The sequence below is a fragment of the Bos indicus x Bos taurus genome, chromosome 13 (genome assembly GCF_003369695.1).
Source record: "Bos indicus x Bos taurus breed Angus x Brahman F1 hybrid chromosome 13, Bos_hybrid_MaternalHap_v2.0, whole genome shotgun sequence".
NCBI classification, from domain to species: Eukaryota; Metazoa; Chordata; class Mammalia; order Artiodactyla; family Bovidae; genus Bos; species Bos indicus x Bos taurus.
In genome coordinates, this window is record NC_040088.1 from 23,939,209 (window position 1) to 23,961,058 (window position 21,850).

At 42.9% G+C, this 21,850-nt stretch overlaps 1 protein-coding gene across 2 annotated transcripts in view; it reads left to right on the plus strand.

Moving 5' to 3' along the window:
- The first annotated feature begins 4,191 nt into the window (after nucleotides 1-4,191).
- The window catches only part of RTF2 (replication termination factor 2), a 43,322-nt gene continuing 25,663 nt past the window's right edge, over nucleotides 4,192-21,850 (plus strand). For both annotated transcript variants that reach the window (XM_027558975.1, XM_027558976.1), the window contains exons 1-5: nucleotides 4,192-4,330; nucleotides 9,328-9,422; nucleotides 10,578-10,671; nucleotides 12,684-12,823; nucleotides 20,567-20,645. In XM_027558975.1, coding sequence (XP_027414776.1) covers nucleotides 4,262-4,330; nucleotides 9,328-9,422; nucleotides 10,578-10,671; nucleotides 12,684-12,823; nucleotides 20,567-20,645 — 477 coding nt within the window. In that variant the 5' untranslated portion in view covers nucleotides 4,192-4,261. The remainder of the gene's footprint in view (nucleotides 4,331-9,327; nucleotides 9,423-10,577; nucleotides 10,672-12,683; nucleotides 12,824-20,566; nucleotides 20,646-21,850) is intronic.

Consider the following 21,850-nt stretch of genomic DNA (forward strand, 5'->3'; position numbering starts at 1 on the left):
TATGCTGCTGCTGCTGCTAAGTCGCTTCAGTCGTGTCCGACTCTGTGTGACCCCAGAGACGGCAGCCCACCAGGCTCCCCCGTCCCTGGGATTCTCCAGGCAAGAACACTGGAGTGGGTTGCCATTTCCTTCTCCAATGCATGAAAGTGAAAAGTGAAAGGGAAGTCGCTCAGTCGTGTCCGACTCTTAGCGACCCCATGGACTGCAGCCTACCAGGCTCCTCCGTCCATGGGATTTTCCAGGCAAGAGTACTGGAGTGGGGTGCCGCTGCCTTCTCCGGAGTAAACGTATACCTGGAGAGTTCTATCAAGTGGAGGAGATGCCAGTGTAGGAAAGAAAAATGAATGACGTGAGCTGGGAGGCGTAGTTAGGAGCCCAGTCCATGTAAGGCCCTGTAGAGTCCTGGAATAGTTTTAAATATTTCACTAAAACAGCAATGAAAAGTAACTTTTGTCTTGAATTACCGCCGCAAACACTTCCATTTTCTACTTTATTTTAACTGTCTTTGGGACACCCTCCCAGTGTAACCTTAAATGAGGCCATGAAATTCTTTTTTATTTTTTGGCCATGCCAAGAGGCATGTGGGATCTTAATTACCCACCAGGGCCTGAACCCACACCACCAGCATTGGAAGCACAGTCTTAATCCCTGGACCACTAGGGAAGTCCCCAGGCTGTGAGCATCTTGAAGAATCCTAACACGTAGTTTTACGTTTTTGTTTTTTCATGCTGACTCTTAGAACAAGTTATTCTGCATATCAGCCTTTTCCAGACAGAATTGAAAACTGCAGCTTTGGAAGAGCATCTGGGCAGAGCTAACAGGAAATAAAACCCTCAATGGTTTAGAAGTCGGAAGTATTTGGGAACTATTTTAACAGGCAGTTGAAGCACTTAAAGTAGTGGGTCTTAGCCTGGGCTTCAGGAAGCCATGAATAAAATGCATATATGTATAAAGTACAGCTGGGCTTCCCAGGTGGCTCAGTGGTAAAGAATCCACCTGCCAATGAAGACAACAAGGGTTCAAACCCTGGGTCAGGAAGATCCCCTGGAGAAGGAAATGGCTACCCACTGTAGTATTTTTGCCTGGGAAATGCCATTGACAGAGGAGCCTGGCAGGCTACAGTTCATGAGTCAAAAAGAGTCAGAGATGACTTAGCAACTAAAATAACAAACAAATTGTAGCATCCTGAGTGCTTATGGATAATTTTTCTGGGGAATAAGTCCAAAGCTTTCACCAAATTCTCCAACAGGTCCAATGACCCAGAAAGGTTAAGGAATACTGATTTTTTTAATTGGACGTCTCTAAGGAGTACTGATTTTGGTAGAAGGTAATGGTTTTCTCTATCATGATTCCACTCCTCTCCTGCCCTTCAAGTTCACAGCTTGATCCAGGGATCAAACTTGTCACCAAGGATCCTCATAAGGGAATATCCTTTACCAGCTCATTCAACAGACAGTGGGAAGAAGCAGCAGATAATAGACCTACTTCTCAGTGTGGCTGGAAATGAAATACTCGAATGAAATAAAGGCAGAATACAATGCCTGACAGCTCTCAACACAAACTAGTTGCTACTGATATTAAAAAATAAACCTGTACATTTTAGCTGTGTATAGTCTGCAACACAGAGTAGCTAAGAAACCAATATTCTAAAAGAGGAAACCAAGGGGGAAGAGAAAAACCATGCAGCTGCCTGAACTTTAACGCCCACACAGTCATTACCACTGGGTGTCATCAGTAGCTTTGGGGGGAGGAGGTGAAGAATCCTGGCATCTGTGGTTAGATGGGCCTCATTTGGGAAAGCCCCTCCCCCACCTCCTTTCCCTTCTACTTCCCTGATGTGTGCCATGGACCCAGGACATCTGGCACATCTGAGCCTCAGGGTTGTCACTTGGATAACAGAAGGCACTATACCCCATACTAAGGTTGAGAGGACAGAAGGCAAGAATGCTTCCAACTCTCCCAGCATAGAATTACAGTTTGATAAAGAGCAGCTATTTTTGTTTATTCCACCCCAAATGAATTTGGTGAGGGGTAGTTGTACCTGTCCGAAAAGAACACTGGTTTGAGAGTCTGTCTAAAAATCCTTTATTTTTGCTATTCTCTGTTTTTCTGTCCATTGCTTTAAGAGAAAACCAATCTTAGAAGCCATCCCCAGCTCTCACTAGCTGTTTAACCTTGGACCAGTGCTTTTGATCTTTCCAGCCTTCTGTTTCCCTACCCTAGAAATGAGATTCTAGTTGAATCAAACTTTTTTAGGGTCTGCTGGTCAACCCTCTTGGAATGAATCTGTACTTTTTTGGTTTATGGAGGACTTAGACTCTTGCTCTCAACCTATTCGGAGAAGGCAATGGCACCCCACTCCAGTACTCTTGCCTGGAAAATCCCATGGACGGAGGAGCCTGGTAGGCTGTAGTCCACGGGGTCGCTAAGAGTCAGGCACGACTGAGCGACTTCCCTTTCCCTTTTCACTTTCATACATTGGAGAAGGAAATGGCAACCCACTCCAGTGTTCTTGCCTGGAGAATCCCAGGGACGGGGGAGCCTGATGGACTGCCGTCTATGGGGTCGCAAAGAGTCGGACACAACTGAAGCGACTTAGCAGCAGCAAAGACTCTTGCAGGCACTGAGAATGCAAGAGGGAGTAAAACAAAGTCCCTAGGAAGTTTACAGTTCTTGAGATGTTAATAAAAATAAATTAGGTGCCAATCAGAGACCAACTGATTAAAGGATTTATTTTAATTCTAATTAATTGCAGTATCAGATAACTCAATCATCTAGCCCTTGAAGCTTTCCAATCCACATACACTGTATTTTCTCTTCCCAAGTGGGGAGTATTTTTAGTGTTTTTGTTTCATTTTGATCAAGGTGGTAACACCCAGACTCACGTCCATCTAGTCAGTGATGCCATCCAACCATCTCATCCTCTGTTGTCCCCTTCTCCTCCTGCCCCCAAATCCTCCCAGCATCAGAGTCTTTTCCAATGAGTCAACTCTTCGCATGAGGTGGCCAAAGTACTGGAGTTTCAGCTTCAGCATCATTCCTTCCAAAGAAATCCCAGGGCTGATCTCCTTCAGATGGACTGGTTGGATCTCCTTGCAGTCCAAGGGACTCTCAAGAGTCTTCTCCAACACCACAGTTCAAAAGCATCAATTCTTCGGCGCTCTGCCTTCTTCACAGTCCAACTCTCACATCCATACATGACCACAGGAAAAACCATAGCCTTGACTAGACGAACCTTTGTGGGCAAAGTAATGTCTCTGCTTTTCAATATGCTATCTAGGTTGGTCATAACTTTCCTTCCAAGGAGTAAGTGTCTTTTAATTTCATGGCTGCAGTCACCATCTGCAGTGATTTTGGAGCCCCCCAAAATAAAGTCTGACACTGTTTCCACTGTTTCCTCATCTATTTCCCATGAAGTGATGGGACCAGATGCCATGATCTTCGTTTTCTGAATGTTGAGCTTTAAGCCAACTTTTTCACTCTCCTCTTTCACTTTCATCAAGAGGCTTTTTAGTTCCTCTTCACTTTCTGCCATAAGGGTGGTGTCATCTGCATATCTGAGGTTATTGATATTTCTCCCTGCAATCTTGATTCCAGCTTGTGTTTCTTCCAGTCCAGCGTTTCTCATGATGTACTCTGCATATAAGTTAATTCCCGAACAATCTCGGTTAACATCACTTCTTTGTTGTGAATGCTTCGATCATAACTGACGCCCAGTAAAAAGATACGTTCTCTTTTAGACACATAAACGTTAACTGAAATGGACCCATCCCTATTCATCGCTAATTGCACTAATAAAATTTAGTCTTTTCCTCCACGCGGTCCCAGTCTAGGGATGTTTGCCCACAGTCAGAAAGGCTGGGGTGGGATGGGGCCCCAAAACACGGCTGCTGCTCCTGAGTCGTCCCCACCCGCGCCGCCCCCTGAACCCCGCCCCCGAAAGGTGGAAGAACGATTAGGTAGGCGGATGCAGCAGGAATCCCACGTCCACCGGAAAGATGAAGGGACTGGCTGCAGACAGGCGTGCTGCTTGCACCAAGGCCCAGCCTTCGCTTTGCAGCTGCCCCCGCTGCGGGGCCACGCCCAGCGCCTAGCGACGCTCTCCATAGCAACCAAGACTGGGCACAAACCCCGCCCCGCCCCGCCCCGCCCTTCCGCGTGGAGACTAGCGTGTTGCGTCATTGCAGCGCGCCGGAAGTGAGTCCTACAGTCGCCAGGGACTCCGGAAGTTGCTGCTTGCTCTGGACTCTGTCGGCTTGCGATGGGTTGCGACGGAGGAACAATCCCTAAGAGGCATGAACTGGTGAAGGGGCCGAAGAAGGTTGAGAAGGTGAGCTACATGGGCCCAGTGGGGCCTGGGGGTGGTGCGGCCTGCGAACGCTCCCAGGAAACGAAGGGAGGTGGGAGGAGGAGCTAACGGGTTTCCACATACAACCGTGCTTATTTATTCCCTTTCAGAGAACTCAAAATTAACCACAGTGTTAATAAGGGACGTTCATTGACTGCGGGCTGTTACCATTCATCCGACAGTATGCATGATATAGGGTGTCTCATGTAATTTTCAAAGCAGCCTTACGGGTATATACTTTCAGAAGCCTCACTTTTGAGACTTGAAAATTGAGGCTCAGGAGGAGAAAGTTGCAAAGCTAGTAAGTGGCAGAACCAGGATTTGAAGTTTGTCTGCTGCTAGTAACAATGATACAAATAGTTGCTGTTTATTGAGTTCTGTACACACTAACTTCGTTTTCTCAGGAGGTCAGGGCCTCCACTTAAAAAGTAACCACCGTGTACACTGCGTTCAAGTTGATTACTGTTGGTCTTAGAAGGTGGTTGGGCTTCTCAGTTGGTAGAGAATCCGCCTGCAATGCAGGAGACCGCGGTTCGATTCTTGGGTCGGGAAGATCCGCTGGAGAATAAATAGGCTGCTGCTGCTGCTGCGAAGTCGCTTCAGTCGTGTCCAACTCTCTGTGACCCCATAGACGGCAGCCCACCAGGCTCCCCCGTCCATGGGATTCTCCAGGCAAGAACACTGGAGTGGGTAAGAAATAGGCTACCCACTCCGTATTCTTGGGCTTCCCTTGTGGCTCAGCTGGTAAAGAATCCGCCTTCAATACAGGAGACCTGGGTTTAATCCCTGGGTTGAATATCTCCTGGAGAAGGGAATGGCTACTGAACATTTCCCAGTGTTCTGACCTGGAGAATTCCATGGACTATATAGTCCATGGGGTTGCAAAGAGTGGGACAGGACTGAGCGACTTTAACTTTCAGAGGGTGGTAAGCTCCTGGGGGCTGAGGCCACACCTTTTCCCCCTCCTCAACTAGCACTATAAATACCGTAGATAAATGGGTGATTGAATAATCCATAATTCTCACCAATGATTGAGCAAATTACGTATAATAATTTACCTGCTTTTGTTGTTGTTCAGTCGCTAAGTCGTAGGCTACTAACAGGGAAATTGAGTCAGTAACATGAGCAAGATCACACAACTGTTAGGTAATGAAGCCAGGATTCCCATCCAGTTATTCAGGATTTCAGAGTTAGCACCAGTGATTACTTTTTAATAATAGAAGGTGTTTAAAGTACCTAATATTAATACAAGTGACTGCCACACTGGGTGGTCCATATGAGTCTCCAGTCAGTAGCCAGAGAAGTCTTTTTTTTAAGTAAATTCCATGTATCACTACTGTATTTAAACCCCTCCAGTCATTCCCATTATATTCAGAAAAAAAGTCCCACAAGACCCTGTGTGATCAGACAGGATGTGATCTGTTTACCTCATCTTCTGCCCTTCTCCAGTTCTTTTATTCTGTTCCAGCTCATAGGCCTTGTTCCTCAACCTGGAGTATAATTTCCTCAACCTGATATGTTCTTCACTGAGACAATCATATCATTTGGTGTTTTTTTTAATACATCAGTTAATTCTTTACTGAAATGTCATCTCAGCCCACTGTAGCCAAAATACATCTCTCTTCTGATTACTCTATCCTCTTCTGCTGCTTTACTTTATCATGCTTATCACTATATTTATTTATTCTTTGTCTATTTCTTATGTGAACAGGGGCCATGTATGTGTCACTTTTGTGACCCCTGTGATGTGTCTGCCACACAGTCAACTCCCAACAAATGTATATGGAATTTGAGAGTGAGTGAACACCCAAGGTGATGGTGTGTGCTCTTCTGATCACAGCTACGTGTGCAGAGATTAATGCTGGGTAGCTACCACTTGTGTGAGCAAGCTTTTACCCAAATAGTATTTAGCTCGGTTTTGTTACCTTGAGCCCAGAACTGAAGAGGAGTAGCTTATTGACAGGCTTGGCTAAGAATAGATGTCAGAAGGGGAAAGAAAAGAAGAAAGGGTGATCTGAAACAACTAGAGTACCCAGGCAAGGTGGATTTTTATTATCCTTATTCACTCAACAGATACATATTAAGTGCTTACGATATACACCATTCTAGGCCCTGGAGTTATAGCAGTGAACAGAGTCCAGCCCTTGTAGAGCTTGCGTTTCAGATAGGTATATAATAACATTTGTCGATCACATATAGTATGTTTGATTTGGCCCAAGACATTCCTCAGGTTTAAGACCTTGTGTGGACCAAATTTTAAATTGGAAAGAAGTAATTCCTTCCCTGTCCCCAACTCTCCCAGGTGGTTTTTTTGAAGCAGTGAAGGACTGTGGTGTGAAGCAGGTGGGAGATCTAGAAGGTAGATCCTAAACTTACCTAATGTAGCTTTTTAAATCTACAAAAAGTATAGTATGTCAGCTTCACTGGTGACAAGTCTCTCTCGGGGCTCTTCTACAGTGTGGCTGATGATAAGAGCTATTTAAGATGCCAAAATGGGGCTGTTGGATCTTGGGACCAAATAGGACAACATCTGCAGTAGTGTGGTGGGATTTTTATTGTTTGTGTGTTTGGTTTTGTTTTAAACTATAGAGGGGAAGGACACATTTATCTGTATTAACAGATACTAACTACTATTAATAACCTCAGATATGCAGATGACACCACCCTTATGGCAGAAAGTGAAGAGGAACTAAAAAGCCTCTTGATGAAAGTGAAAGAGGAGAGTGAAAAAGTTGGCTTAAAGCTCAACATTCAGAAAACGAATATCATGGCATCCGGTCCCATCACTTCATGGGAAATAGATGAGGAAACAGTGGAAACAGTGTCAGACTTTATTTTTTGGGGCTCCAAAATCACTGCAGATGGTGACTGCAGCCATGAAATTAAAAGATGCTTACTCCTTGGAAGAAAAGTTATGACAAACCTAGATAACATATTGAAAAGCAGAGACATTACTTTGCCAACAAAGGTTCGTCTAGTCAAGGCTATGGTTTTTCCAGTATTCATATATGGATGCGAGAGTTGGACTGTGAAGAAGGCTGAGCACCGAAGAATTGATGCTTTTGAACTGTGGTGTTGGAGAAGACTCTTGAGAGTCCCTTGGACTGCAAGGAGATCCAACCAGTCCATTCTGAAGGAGATCAGCCCTGGGATTTCTTTGGAAGGAATGACGTTGAAGCTGAAATTCCAGTACTTTGGCCACTTCATGCAAAGAGTTGACTCATTGGAAAAGACTCTGATGCTGGGAGGATTTGGAGTCAGGAGGAGAAGGGGATGACAGAGGATGAGATGGTTGGATGGCATCACCAACTCGATGGATATGAGTTTGAGTGAACTCCGGGAGATGGTGATGGATAGGGAGGCCTGGCGTGCTGTGATTCATGGGGTCGCAGAGTCAGACACGACTGAACGACTGAACTGAACTACTATACATAAAATCAGGATGAGATGGTTGGATGGCATCATCGACTTAATGGACATGAGTTTGAGCCAACTCTGGGAGATAGTGAAGGACAGGGAAGCTTGGGGTGCTGCAGTCCGTGGGGTCACAAAGAGTTGGATGTGACTGAGCGACTGAACAACAAATACATAAAATAGATAAGCAACAAGGATTTACTGTATAGCACAAAGAATTAAATCTAATATCTTGTAACAGCCTGTAATTGAACATAATCTGCAAAAACCTCAAATAACTACACTATATACCTGAAACTAACACAATATTGTAAATAAACTGTACGTTAATAAAAATAATATAAAAGTTATACAAAATAATAGAAATGTAATAGAGAGTAGCGATTAAAAGCATGGTCTTTAGAGCCTGCCTGACTTTATCTTCGCTCCTCCGCTTGAGTGTGTGACCTTGACATGCAATTTAACTTCTTGGTACCTCAGTTTCCTCAACTACAAAGATAAGAATCCAAACTCATAAGTTTCTATGAGGGCTAAAATATGCTGAAGCTGAAGCTCCAACACTTTGGCCACCTGATGCAAAGAACTGACTCATTGGAAAAGACCCTGATGCTGGGAAGGATTGAAGGCAGGAGGAGAAGGGGACGACAGAGGATGAGATGGTTGGATGGCATCACCGACTTGATGGACGTGAGTTTGAGCAAGCTCCCGAGTTGATGAATAGGAAAGCCTGACGTGATGCAACCCATGGGGTTGCAAAGACTCAGACACGACTGAGCAACTGAACTGAAAAGACTAAGTCACAGAAACTGTCTAGCATAGTACCTGGCATACAGTAAACCCTTAAATAGTTCCTGCAAAAATTAAATTTGAGGGAATTTAAATTCTTTATTTTTTCTTCCTTTCTTTCCCCCAAGTGTGCCATCTTGTTAAATTATTCAGGTTTGACATTTTAGGAACAGTAGAGAGTGGGACATGGGATATTAAATAGGTGGAAATATCATTTGAGGGCTTCGGAGGGTCTCAGATCTGAATCTTTACAGTGTGGATAATGACTTGATATGCCTTGTAGTGAGTACTCTGCAAAAACATTTTTGTTACATCGGTGATTTTTGTAAGGAATTATACAGTCTTTGTGCTGAACTTTTTTTTGTTTTTGTTTTTAATGCCTGTCTTCTCAATTCTTTGCCCTTAAATTCTGCTACAACTTTGGAGCTGTTCCCACTGTTAGAAATCAACCTGTACTGCTTGTTTTTTCTGTTTGAGCTTCCTTGTTTACTATTAGGATATAAATACTAATATTTATATGTAATTGACGTAAGCAATTTAGTGACTTGATGTAAACTGTTTTTTTGTACACATCATATATAGAGAGGCCTTTATTTGACATACTATTGATTACTTGTGACTTTTTAAATCCCAGCTTCGTGTTTCAGTAATTTGATTTAAAAAACAAAAATGATCACAGCGTGGTATTACTAAATAAGCCTTTATATGTGGAATTCTGTGGAGTATGTGTCTTTCAGAGGAGAAAATTAACTGAAAGGATTTTTTTTTTCTCTTCTCAGGTCGACAAGGATGCTGAATTAGTGGCCCAGTGGAACTACTGTACTCTAAGTCAGGAAATATTAAGACGACCAATAGTTGCCTGTGAACTTGGCAGGTATAGTTCCTTCACTTAATGGAGATGAGTTTTTATTACATGGTGTTAAAAAGAATTTTAACATGTAAATTCAGTTTTTGATTCATCAGATGATGAATTATCTCAAGCAAATTTGTGAAGCCTGGGTTGTCATTCCCTGTCTCAGAGCATACTTCCGCACTTTTCTATTCAGTTTGGTTTGTTTAATCCATGGGTTGGAAACTCAGGGGCCGATAGGAGGGAGCTAAGTTACAAACCTAAACGCATAAAGGATCCATGTGGGATCAGTAGGGCATGGTGAGGACTGGGTGAACCAGAGAGTTCATGTTCCCTGGTGTTCCAGTGGTTAAGACTTGTTCTCACTGCTGAGCGCCCACGTTCAGTTCCTGGTTGGGGAACTGAGATCCCCCAGGCTGCATAGCAAAAAAATAATAAAATAAAAGGCAGCTGCTATTGAATTCCAGCTTGTTGTTACATTTCAAGAAGGTAGACTGATTCCAAAACATCTGATTTCTTTTTTCCCCCAGGGAAAGTTGAAAATGTGTACTTTAAAAAAAATAATAATTTTATTTATTTATTTATGGCTATGTTGGATCTTTGTTGCTTAGCAGGCTTTTCTCTGGTTCCAGCGACAGGGGGCTACTCTCTAGTTCCAGTGCACAGGCTTCTCATCATGGTGGCTCCTCTTGTGGCACAAGGCTCTAGGGTGCTCAGACTTCAGTGATTGCGGCACAGGGCTCAGTAGTTGCAGTTCCCAGGACCCAGAGCACAGGCTCAATAGATGTGGCACTCTGGCTTAGTTGTCCCTCGGCAGGTGGGATCTTCCTGGATTGGGGATTGAACCTGTGTCTTCTGCACTGGCAGTCAGATTCTTTACCACTGAACCACCGGGGAGGCCTGAAAATGTTTTATGTTAATTTCCCAATTTAAAAAATCTTAGTTTGGGTCACATTCAGTCCTCTGACTGCCAGTCCGCATAGCCCTTGATTTAAACTGGTTTCTTTCTTTGTATGCTTTGGAAATGGTTAAGACAGGATTAAATTTACATTTTTAGGAGTGCAAGGACATTTCTGTTATCAGATGTAAATGACTTTGGACTGTACTCAGTTTAGTCTTCTTCCCTTGGATGAAGGTTGATTGTTGCCAGAATGTCTTGACTGATCTTTATTGTTGCAGACTTTACAACAAAGATGCAGTCATTGAATTTTTATTGGACAAATCTTCCGAAAAGGCTCTTGGGAAGGCAGCCTCTCACATTAAAAGCATTAAGGTAAGACAGGTGATTCTGAAGTGCTCTGGGAGTCTCAGTGGTTAAGGTTTATTGTATAGAATTCATGTATGTTTTACACTGGACTTGGAAATTGGAATTCCAGTCCCATCGAGCCATCTAATAAAGGTGTGATTTAGGACAGGTCATGTAAAGTTCAAGCCAGAAGTCCCCACACCTGTACTTACTGGATTATAAATCTCTGGTGACTTAATGTCTGTGAAGGAGCTTCAAAAATTCTCAGTGTGCTGTATAAATGTTAAGAGGCATAATTTTTGAAGTTAAAACTCAGCTACTTGAATTTTTTTATTTAGAAGACACTTTTATACAATTAGAGATTTTTATAGATAGATCACTTTTCAGTCATTGTGGTTATCTCCTGCTGATTAGATGTTGTGATTGACACATTTCTATCACAGAAGTGGAAAAACAAGTTTTGTAGTAAAGGAACTTTGTTGAGAAGACAAAATCTGGTCAGTGGGAGAAAAATCAAAAAAGTAGTGAAGAATCTGAGAACTGTAAAGCTTGTCGGACACTTCATCTCACTGTGTGTGACATGGTGAGGCCTCATGGCTTGTCAGAGGGTTGCTTAAATCAGAGCCAGAGCCCCTGACTCCCAAGCTGAGGCTTTGAGGTTTTTCCTTTTTTACCTCCTCCTCTTTCTTTTTTAAGTTTTTAGCCTACTACTACAGTAGGTGTTTTGTTTGAGTATGGGGTGGGTAATTAAAGGATATAGGGATTTGAAATAGTTCATTTCAGACAAATTAATAATTCTGAATTGTGGCTGATGGTCATGCTGTGGAGATATCCATGTTGATTTTTGTCGTCATTTCCTTGAGAAGAAAATTCATTTCTCAAAAACCCACAGTAGCAGAATGACCTTATCTCAAAAATGTGATGACCACTGAAATTAACCTATACAAGTCTATACTTACAATATATAATGTATGTGGTTGAACTTTTAATTTTAAGGCAATATATTTTTTCTAAGAATTCATAACTCTATAAAGACAGAAGGATTCAAATAAAACAATGTAAAAGTTATTATTACTGTAATTAATAGTCCACAAATACTCTGAGCAAAGAACCTAATTAGCACACACCAGCTCTCAAGCAAGAAGTTTACTGTGTAGTGGCTTTCCTTCGGACATGCTCAGCTGCTCCCCAGAGTGTTGAAATCAAATTGGTGCAGTTAATTATGAAGAAATGCTTCAGATGCTAAAGTGAGGCTGTTAAGTCACTCCTTGTAAAATTGAATTTTGAAAACCCAAATAACTGGGTCTTGGAATATGACAATAATCCCCAGCTGATAGCCTGCCTTGGACTCATTAGATCGTGGCCTCACAGATTTACTGTCTCTTCAGCTGTTAAATTAACATGGCAGGTCAATAATATGAACAGCCTGACTGAGGCTTCATTAGCCAGGAAAGAAGGTGTTCCTTTCCAGAGAATACTAATACGAACCTTTCTTCTCTTAGTGGGATAAATTTTCATGTCCAAAGTTCCTTTGCCTTACTTAGCAAAACGCTTGTAAAATAGAAATTAATAATCTGCTAGACAGTACATTTAAAAAATGTTTTCTATCACAACTTATGGCTTAATTTCATTTCTGTGTTAATTGATGCAAAAGGAAAGTAGAAAAAGAGGTTTGGATGGGAACAGACTATGCTATGCTATGCTAAGTCACTTCAGTCGTGTCTAACTCTGTGGGACCCCATAGACAGCAGCCCACCAGGCTCCCCTGTCCCTGGGATTCTCCAGGCAAGAACACTGGAGTGGGTTGCCATTTCCTTCTCCAGTGCAGGAAAGTGAAAAGTGAAAGTGTAGTCGCTCAGTCATGTCCGACTCTTAGCGACCCCATGGACTGCAGCCTAACAAGCTCCTCCGTCCATGGAATTTTCTAAGCAAGAGTACTGGAGTGGGGTGCCATTGCCTTCTCCGGGGAAGAGACTAGAACAATAATTAAGGCTAAGGATGATCCATTTGTCAAAGGAATTGTTGATGTTTTTTCACAGAATGTGACAGAACTGAGGCTCTCTGACAACCCCGCCTGGGAAGGCGATAAAGGAAACACTAAAGGTGACAAGCATGATGACCTCCAGCGGGCACGTTTCATCTGCCCTGTCGTGGGCTTGGAAATGAACGGCCGACACAGGTAGGTAGTCAATGTAGACAGGTGATGTGGACTCTGGGTGAGTAATCCCAGGGCTGTTATGAACTACGCTGTAACTTCATAATCACACTGGTTTCTCTAAGGTGTCTTTTGGTTAGGGAAGTGCTGCACCTAATCTGGAGTGTTCTGGCACATCTGTACATGGCCATTTAAGAGACATATGTACATTGTATGTGGAAAACTACACCAGAGGAACCGATCACCCAGCTCTGAAATGAAATAACCTAAGGCTTCATGGGTTTGTGGAGAAGGAAAACTTAAGTCCCAAGGATCTTCTACTTTTAAAGTTTATATTCTTCAGATAGTCTGAATGGAAATCGTTTAGACTTCTCTTAAAGTTTACGTTTAGTGGTGACCCTGGGAGTATGTCAAGGCTGTATATTGTCACCCTGCTTATTTAACTTATATGCAGAGTACATCATAAGAAACGCTGGGCTGGAGGAAGCACAAGCTGGAATCAAGATTGCCAGGAGAAAATATCAGTAACCTCAGGTATGCAGATGACACCACCCTTATGGCAGAAAGTGAAGAAGAACTAAAGAGTCTCTTGATGAAAGTGAAGGAGGAGAGTGAAAAAGTTGGCTTAAAGGTCAACATTCAGAAAGCTAAGATCATGGCATCTGATCCCATCACTTCATGGGAAATAGATGGGGAAACAGTGGAAACAGTGGCTGACTTTATTTTGGGGGGCTCCAAAATCACTGCAGATGATGGTTGCAGCCATGAAATTAAATGACACTTACTCCTTGGAAGGAAAGTTTTGACGAACTTAGATAGCATGTTGAAAAGCAGAGATATTACTTTGCCAACAAAGGTCCATCTAGTCAAGGCTATGGTTTTTCCTGTGGTCATGTATGGATGGGAGAGTTGAACTGTGAAGAAAGCTGAGCGCCGAAGAATTGATGCTTTTGAATTATGGTGTTGGAGAAGACTCTGAGAGTCCCTTGGACTGCAAGGAGATCCAACCAGTCCATTCTAAAGGAGATCAGTCCTGGGTGTTCATTAGAAGGACTCATGTTGAAGCTGAAACTCCAATACTTTGGCCACCTGATGCGAAGAGCTGACTCACTTGAAAAGACCCTGATGCTGGGAAAGATTGAGAGCAGGAGGAGAAGGGGACGATAGAGGATGAGACAGTTGGATGGCATCACGGACTTTATGGACATGGGTTTGGGTGGACTCCGGGAGTTGGTGATGGACAGGGAGGCCTGGCATGCTGCAGTTTATGGAGTTGCAAAGAGTCGGACATCACTGAGCGACTGAACTGAACCGTGAGGTGATGGGTATATTAACAAGCTTGACTGCAAGGATTATCTTAACAGTTTATACATATAGCAGATCATCAAGTTGTACACAAATATATACAATTCCTGTTTGTCAATTATACCTAAATAAAGCTGAAAAAAAGAAAAGTAAAATGAAAGGCTAAAGTTCACGAGAGAGATTCTGAGGAATGAGACTTGCCACTAACCTTCTTCTGTGCGTGTGTTGTGTACATACACAGTGTTTTGAGGTGAATTTCATAATGTGAAATTTATCATTTAAGGTGTATGTTTCAGCGGCATTTAGTATTGATCCAGTCAGAGTGCTGTGCAGCTGTCACCTCCATCTAGTTCAAAAACCCCCTACCCATTAGCAGTCCCTCCCCGTTCCTCCCCAGCCCCATAGAATGACACACTATGTGACCTTTTATATCTGACTTCCCACTTCTTTTTAAGGAAACCATGGTTCACCCCAAAAGAGGAACTTAGCAGAAACAGTCTCAGCTCTGGGGTCTTGAGCAGGGGTTACCTGCAGTACATTGCTCCGATTGTGGTTCCCCCTAGATTTTCTTTTCACTTGTTAGTTAATCTCTTCTCCTTTTTCTCTTCTCAGTTCATTGAGCTTTGCCTGTTTTGGCTTTGCCCTGGTGCTATTTGTAGGACCTCCACACTAGAAAATTGATTTTGGAGTTCGTTTGTATATTTAATATACAAAACGAAGCACGTCAAAGGCTAACAAGAGTTTTGCCAGGAGAACGCACTGGTCGTAGCAAAGACCCTCTTCCAACAACACAAGAGAAGACTCTAGATATGGGCATCACCAGATGGTCAATTCCGAAATCAGATTGATTATATTCTTTGCAGCCAAAGATAGAGAAGCTCTATACCATCAGTAAAAACAAGACCAAGAGCTGACTGTAGCTCAGATCATCAACTCCTTACTGCCAAATTCAGACTTAAATTGAAGAAAGTAGTGAAAACCACTAGACCATTCAGGTATGACTGAATCAGGTATGACTGAATCAAATCCCTTACAATTTTACGGTGGAAGTGAGAAATAGATTCAAGGGATTAGATCTGATAGACAGAGTGCCTGAAGACCTATGGACGGATGTTTGTGACGTTCTACAGGAGGCAGTGATCGAGATCATCCCCAAGAAAAAGAAATGCAAAAAGGCAAAATGGTTGTCTAAGGAGGCCTTAAAATAGCTGTGAAAAGAAGAGAAGCGAAAGGCAAAGGAGAAAAGGAAAGATATACCCATTTGAATGCAGAGTTCTGAAGACAAGCAAGGAGAAACAAGAAAGCCTTCCTCAGTGATCAATGCAAAGAAACAGAGGAAAACAATAGAATGGGAAAGACTAGAGGTCTCTTCAAGAAAATTAGAGATACCAAGGGAACATTTCATGCAAAGATGGGCACAATAAAGGACAGAAATGGTATGGACCTGACAGAAGCAGAAGATATTAAGAAGAGATGGCAAGAATACATAGAAGAACTACACAAGAAAGATCTTCATGACCCAGATAATAATGATGGTGTGATCACTCACCTAGAGCCAGACATCCTGGAATGCAAAGTCAGGTGGGCCTTGGGAAGCATCACTACGAACAAAGCTAGTGGAGCTGATGGAATTCCAGTTGAGCTATTTCAAATCCTGAAAGATGATGCTGTGAAAGTGCTGCACTCAATATGCCAGCAAAGTTGGAAAACTCAGCAGTGGCCACAAGACTGGAAAAGGTCAGTTTTCATTCCAATCTCAAAGAAAGGCAATGGCAAAGAATGTTCAAACTACTGCACAGTTTCACTCATCTCACACACTAGCAAAGTAATACTCAAAATTCTCCAAGCCACGGTTCAACAGTACGTGAACCATGAACTTCCAGATGTTCAAGCTGGTTTTAGAAAAGGCAGAGGAACCAGAGATCAAATTGCCAACATCCATTGGATCATCGAAAAAGCAAGAGATTTCCAGAAAAACATCTATTTCTGTTTTATTGACTATGCCAAAGCCTTTGACTGTGTGGATCACAACAAACTGTGGAAAATTAGTAAATAGATGGAAATACCAAACCACCTAACCTGCCTCTTGAGAAATCTATATGTAGGTCAGGAAGCAACAGTTAGAACTGGACATGGAACAACAGACTGGTTCCAAATAGGAAAAGGAGTACGTCAAGGCTGCATATTGTTACTCTACTTGTTTAACTTCTATGCAGAGTACATCATGAGAAACGTTGGGCTGGAGGAAGCACAAGCTGGAATCAAGATTGCCAGGAGAAATATCAGTAATCTCAGATATGCAGATGACACCACCCTTATGGCAGAAAGTGAAGAACTAAAGAGCCTCTTGATGAAAGTGAAAGAGGAGAGTGAAAAAGTTGGCTTAAAACTCAACATTTAGGAAACTAAGATCATGGCATCCGGTCCCATCACTTCATGGGAAATAGATGGGGAAACAGTGGAAACAGTGACAGACTTTCTTTTCTTGGGCTCCAAAATCACTGCAGATGGTGATTGCAGCCATGAACTTAAAAGATACTTGCTCTTTGGAAGAAAAGTTATGACCAACCTAGATAGCATATTAAAAAGCAGAGACATTACTTTGCCAACAAAAATCCATCTAGTCAAAGCTGTGGTTTTTCCAGTAGTTATGTATGGATGTGAGAGTTGGACTATAAAGAATGCCAAGCACTGAAGAATTGATGCTTTTGAACTATGGTGTTGGAGAAGACTCTTGAGAGTCCGTTGGACTGCAAGGAGATCCAACGAGTCCATTCTAAAGGAGATGAGTCCTGAATATTCATTGGAAGGACTGCTGCTGAAGTTGAAATTCCAATACTTTGGCCACCTGATGCAAAGAACTGATGCATTGGAAAAGACCCTGATGCTGAGAAAGATTGAAGGTGGGAGGAGAAGGGGATGATAGAGGATGAGATGGGTGGATGGCATCACTGACTCGATGGACATGAGTTTGAGTAAGCTCTGGGAGTTGATGATGGACAGGGAAGCCTGACGTGCTGCAGTCTATGGGGTCACAGAGAGTCAGACACAACTGAGTGACTGAACTGAACACTTGTTTCCATAAGGAATGTTTCTGTAGGAGAAATTCAGAAGAGTGATGCTTTACCCAGTGCTGCCAGTCGTCCTCCTGAAATCCTGTAGTGTGTCGCACCCACCCACCCACAAATGTGCCTGTTTCCCCAGACAGTTTCCAGCTGGTCACCTTCAGACTCTTTCATTACTGCCTGATCGGTAAAACAGTATGTGTCTTTGTTTGAAATGCGTTTGTGTAATTAATAGATGGGGGTTCAGTTCAGTTCAGTTCAGTCGCTCAGTCAAGTCCAACTCTCTGCGACCCCATGAATTGCAGCACACCAGGTCTCCCTGTCCATCACCAACTCCTGGAGTTCACTCAACTGAACTCGGTGTCCATCGAGTCAATGATGCCATCCAGCCATCTCATCCTCTGTCGTCACCTTCTCCTCCTGCCCCCAATCCCTCCCAGCATCAGAGTCTTTTCCAGTGAGTCAGCTCTTCATATCAGGTGGCCTAAGTATTGGTGTTTCAGCCTTAGCATCAGTCCTTCCAATGAACACCCAGGACTGATCTCCTTCAGAATGGACTGGTTGGAGAGTCCAAGGGACTCTCAAGAGTCTTCTCTAACACCACAATTCAAAAGCATCAATTCTTTGGCGCTCAGTTTTCTTCACAGTCCAACTCTCACATCCATACATGACCACTGGAAAAACCATAGCCTTGACTAGACGGATCTTTGTTGGCAAAGTAATGTCTCTGCTTTTCAATATGCTATCTAGGTTGGTCATAACTTTCCTTCCAAGGAGTAAGCGTCGTTTAATGTCATGGCTGCAACCACCATCTGCAGTGATTTTGGAGCCCCAAAAATAAAGTCTGACACTGTTTCCACTGTTTCTCCATCTATTTCCCATGAAGTGATGGGATCAGATGCCATGATCGTAGTTTTCTGAATGTTGAGCTTTAAGCCAACTTTTTCACTCTCCTCCTTCACTTTCATCAAGAGGCTCTTTAGTTCTTCACTTTCTGCCGTAAGGGTGGTGTCAACTGCATATCTGAGGTTATTGATATTTCTCCCGGCAATCTTGATTCCAGCTTATGCTTCTTCCAGCCCAGCGTTTCTCATGATGTACTCTGCATGTAAGTTAAATAAGCAGGGTGACAATATACAGCCTTGACGTACTCCTTTTCCTATTTGGAACCAGTCTGTTGGTCCATGTCTAGTTCTAACTGTTGCTTCCTGACCTGCATATAGGATTCTCAATAGGCAGGTCAGGTGGTCTGGTATTCCCATCTCTTCCAGAATTTTCCACAGTTTATTGTGATCTGCATAGTCAAAGGCTTTGGCATAGTCAATAAAGCAGAAATAGATGTTTTTCTGGAAGTCTCTTGCTTTTTCCATGATCCAGTGGATGTTGGCAATTTGATATCTGGTTCCTCTGCCTTTTCTAAAACCAGGTTGAACGTCTGGAAGTTCACAGTTCACGTATTGCTGAAGTCTGGCTTGGAAAATTTTGAGCATTACTTTACTAGCGTGTGAGATGAGTGCAATTGTGCGGTAGTTTGAGCATTCTTTGGCACTGCCTTTCTTTGGGATTGGAATGAAAACTGACCTTTTCCAGTCTTGTGGCCACTGCTGAGTTTTCCAACTTTGCTGGCATATTGAGTGCAGCACTTTCACAGCATCATCTTTCAGGATTTGAAATAGCTCAACTGGAATTCCCTCACCTGCACTAGCTTTGTTCGTAGTGATGCTTTCTAAGGCCTACCTGATTTTGCATTCTAGGATGTCTGGCTCTAGGTGAGTGATCACAGCATCGTCATTATCTTGGTCGTGAAGATCTTTTTTGTACATTTCTTCTGTATATTCTTGCCACCTCTTCTTAATATCTTCTGCTCCTGTTAGGTCCATACCATTTCCGTCCTTTATTGTGCCCATCTTTGCATGAAATGTTCCCTTGGTATCTCTAATTTTCTTGAAGAGATCTCTAGTCTTTCCCATTCTTTTGTTTTCATCTATTTCTTTGCATTGATCACTGAGGAAGGCTTTCTTATCTCTCCTTGCTATTCTTTGGAACTCTGCATTCAGATGTTTATATCTTTCTTTTTCTCCTTTGCTTTTCGCTTCTCTTCACAGATGGGGGTTAAGCATCTTTTATGTGTTCTGACCGTTTACGTTTCTCTTGTCAACCACATGTTAAGGCCCTTTGCCCATTTTTCTGTATTGTTTATTATTGCTTTTAAAGACCATTTTGAATATTCATAAACTCTGAATCTTGGGACTTCCCTGCTGGTCCAGTGGTTATGACTGTGTGCTTCCAATACAGGGAACGTGGGTTCAATTTCTGGTTGGGAAACTGAGATCCCACATGCTGTATGTAGTGGCCAAAAAAAAAAAAAAAAACTCTTGAGTCTCATATATATTTAAAATATTTTCTCCCTGAGTTCGTATTCTGTCTTTTGACTCTTGTGGAGTTTTTAAAAAATTCATTTATTTATTTTTATCGTTAGTGTTTTTTTCCAAAGGATTATTGCAAGGAGGTGGGAGTGGAACTGTTGCCTATGTTTGTGGTTTTAATTTCAATATACGGGTTTCTCCTCTATGGTGGCTCAGACGGTAAAGCGTCTGCCTGCAACGTGGGAGACCCTGGTTCGATTCCTGTATCAGGAAGATCCCCTGGAGAAGGAAATGGCAATCCACTCCAGCACTCTTGCCTGGAAAATCCCATGGATGGAGGAGCCTGATAGGCTACAGTCCATGGGGTCGCAAAGAGTCGGACACGACTTAGCAACTTCACTTCACTTCACTTCCTCTATCTGAAAAGTAGAGCTTTCCCTAAATTTGTACGAATTTTTATAAGAATTTTTCTTATAAAATGAAGAAGCAGTTACCTTAGGACACACCTTGCTTACACATGCACAAGTTAAATAGGGATGAAGGCCTGATGCTCACAGACATAATTCAGAGCTGTGGCAGCTTGATGCTGAGATGGTGAATGTGGTTAGCTGGAAGGAGTTTGGAGTGCGAGCTACCTATATAACAGCTCTCTGCAAAACAAACACTGAACGCTATTTTCTGCTTTTTTGCCTTATTTCATAGAAGGAAAAATTCACTTTGAATTTCTTTCCATTAGTAAAAATAGGTGCTCATGTAGGTCTTTTGAAACAATGAAAGTGTAGGTCTTTGTAAAGAATGAAGTTTCCTAAAGCAAACTTTCAAAAAGTGGGGGATACCTCATGTGTGGGTCTGTACTTACTTATTTATTTAGGACACACTGATTTTTTTTTTCTTAAGGGAATCAGATATAATCATTTTTCTCTTTGTGGTTCTTGGCCTTTGTGAAAACAGAATAAATATTAATCGATAATGTGGGTAATAATTTTTAAGTTGTTATTTAAGTCATTCTCCATGTTGGATTCTCTCTCCAGGTTTTGCTTCCTCCGGTGCTGTGGTTGCGTGTTTTCTGAGCGAGCCCTAAAAGAGATCAAAGCAGAAGTTTGTCACACGGTGAGTTGTTGACATCATTTGTTCCTTCTCAGTAGCTGAAGACATCAGATGGTTTGGGCTCCTTCCCTCCGTGTGTTATTTCAGCATCTTTCAATTCTTTCTGAGACAGGGATCTCATCAGTTGCTTCTCTGCATAAAACCCTTCCATCCCCATCCTTGCTTTGATTCCATCTTCTATCCCCTGCTTTAAGGTAGAGACTCAGACCACCTCTGGTCCCTGCCCACCTGTCCTGTCTGGTGCCTTTATTCCCTCTAGTGGGTGGAGGCCTGCTTTCAGAACCTTAGTTCAGAGCCGTTGCTTCCTGTGTGAACCCAGCCTCCTTCCCCATTCCCTGGGCACTTGGTTATCCCACGGATCTCATCAGAATGTACTTGCTGGTTGTGTGGTACTTTTCCCACTGGACTACAAGAGTTTCTTCTTTCTCATTTTCTTTTTTATTTTCATAAATAGGACTTTATTTTTAGAGCGGTTTGACGTGCATAGCAGAATTAGGAGGAAAGTAAAGGGTTTCTCACAGACCCTCTACCCCCATACGTGCACGGCCTCCCCCTGTATCCACATCCGCGCCAGTGGTGTATTCGTTCCAGTTAATGAACCTATTATGATCCCTCACCAGCACCTGAGGCCCCTTCACGTTAGGGTCCATGCTCGGCAGCGCGCGTTCTTGAGCTGGGACGAGGATGTAAGGGCGTGCGTCTGTCACTGCAGGCTCACAGTGTGTCTCCACTGCCCTCACCATCCCCTGTGCTCCGCTGGGACACGTTTGAAAGTGCGAGCAGGGCTTGACTGTCTCTTCACCCTCGCCTTGTTCTGTCCAGGCATGTTGGACGTCCTCAGTAGACGCTCACACCCATGAGCACACATGTGATATAAGAGTGCCTGCTCAGCTCACATGAGAGGGTACAGAGGACTTTGCTCTCCAGGGTTGCTGCAGAGCCTGGGACCTCTGTGTCTTGGTGTTCCACCTGTCCGTGGAGAACCTGGCATTTATTTTAATGTCATGGATGCCAACAACTGACTGCATTTTTCACCCACATTAGCTCTGCTTGGGTTTCATTAGGCTTCCCAGGATGGTTTCTCCCTGTTGTGAGTTATTCTTTGATTCAGCAGCTTTCATAAAACAAATGTCATGGGCCAGCCTCATCCTGGCAACTGTGGAATGGGGTGCCTCTGCAGATTTGAGTTAAGACCTGAGGGCAGGAAG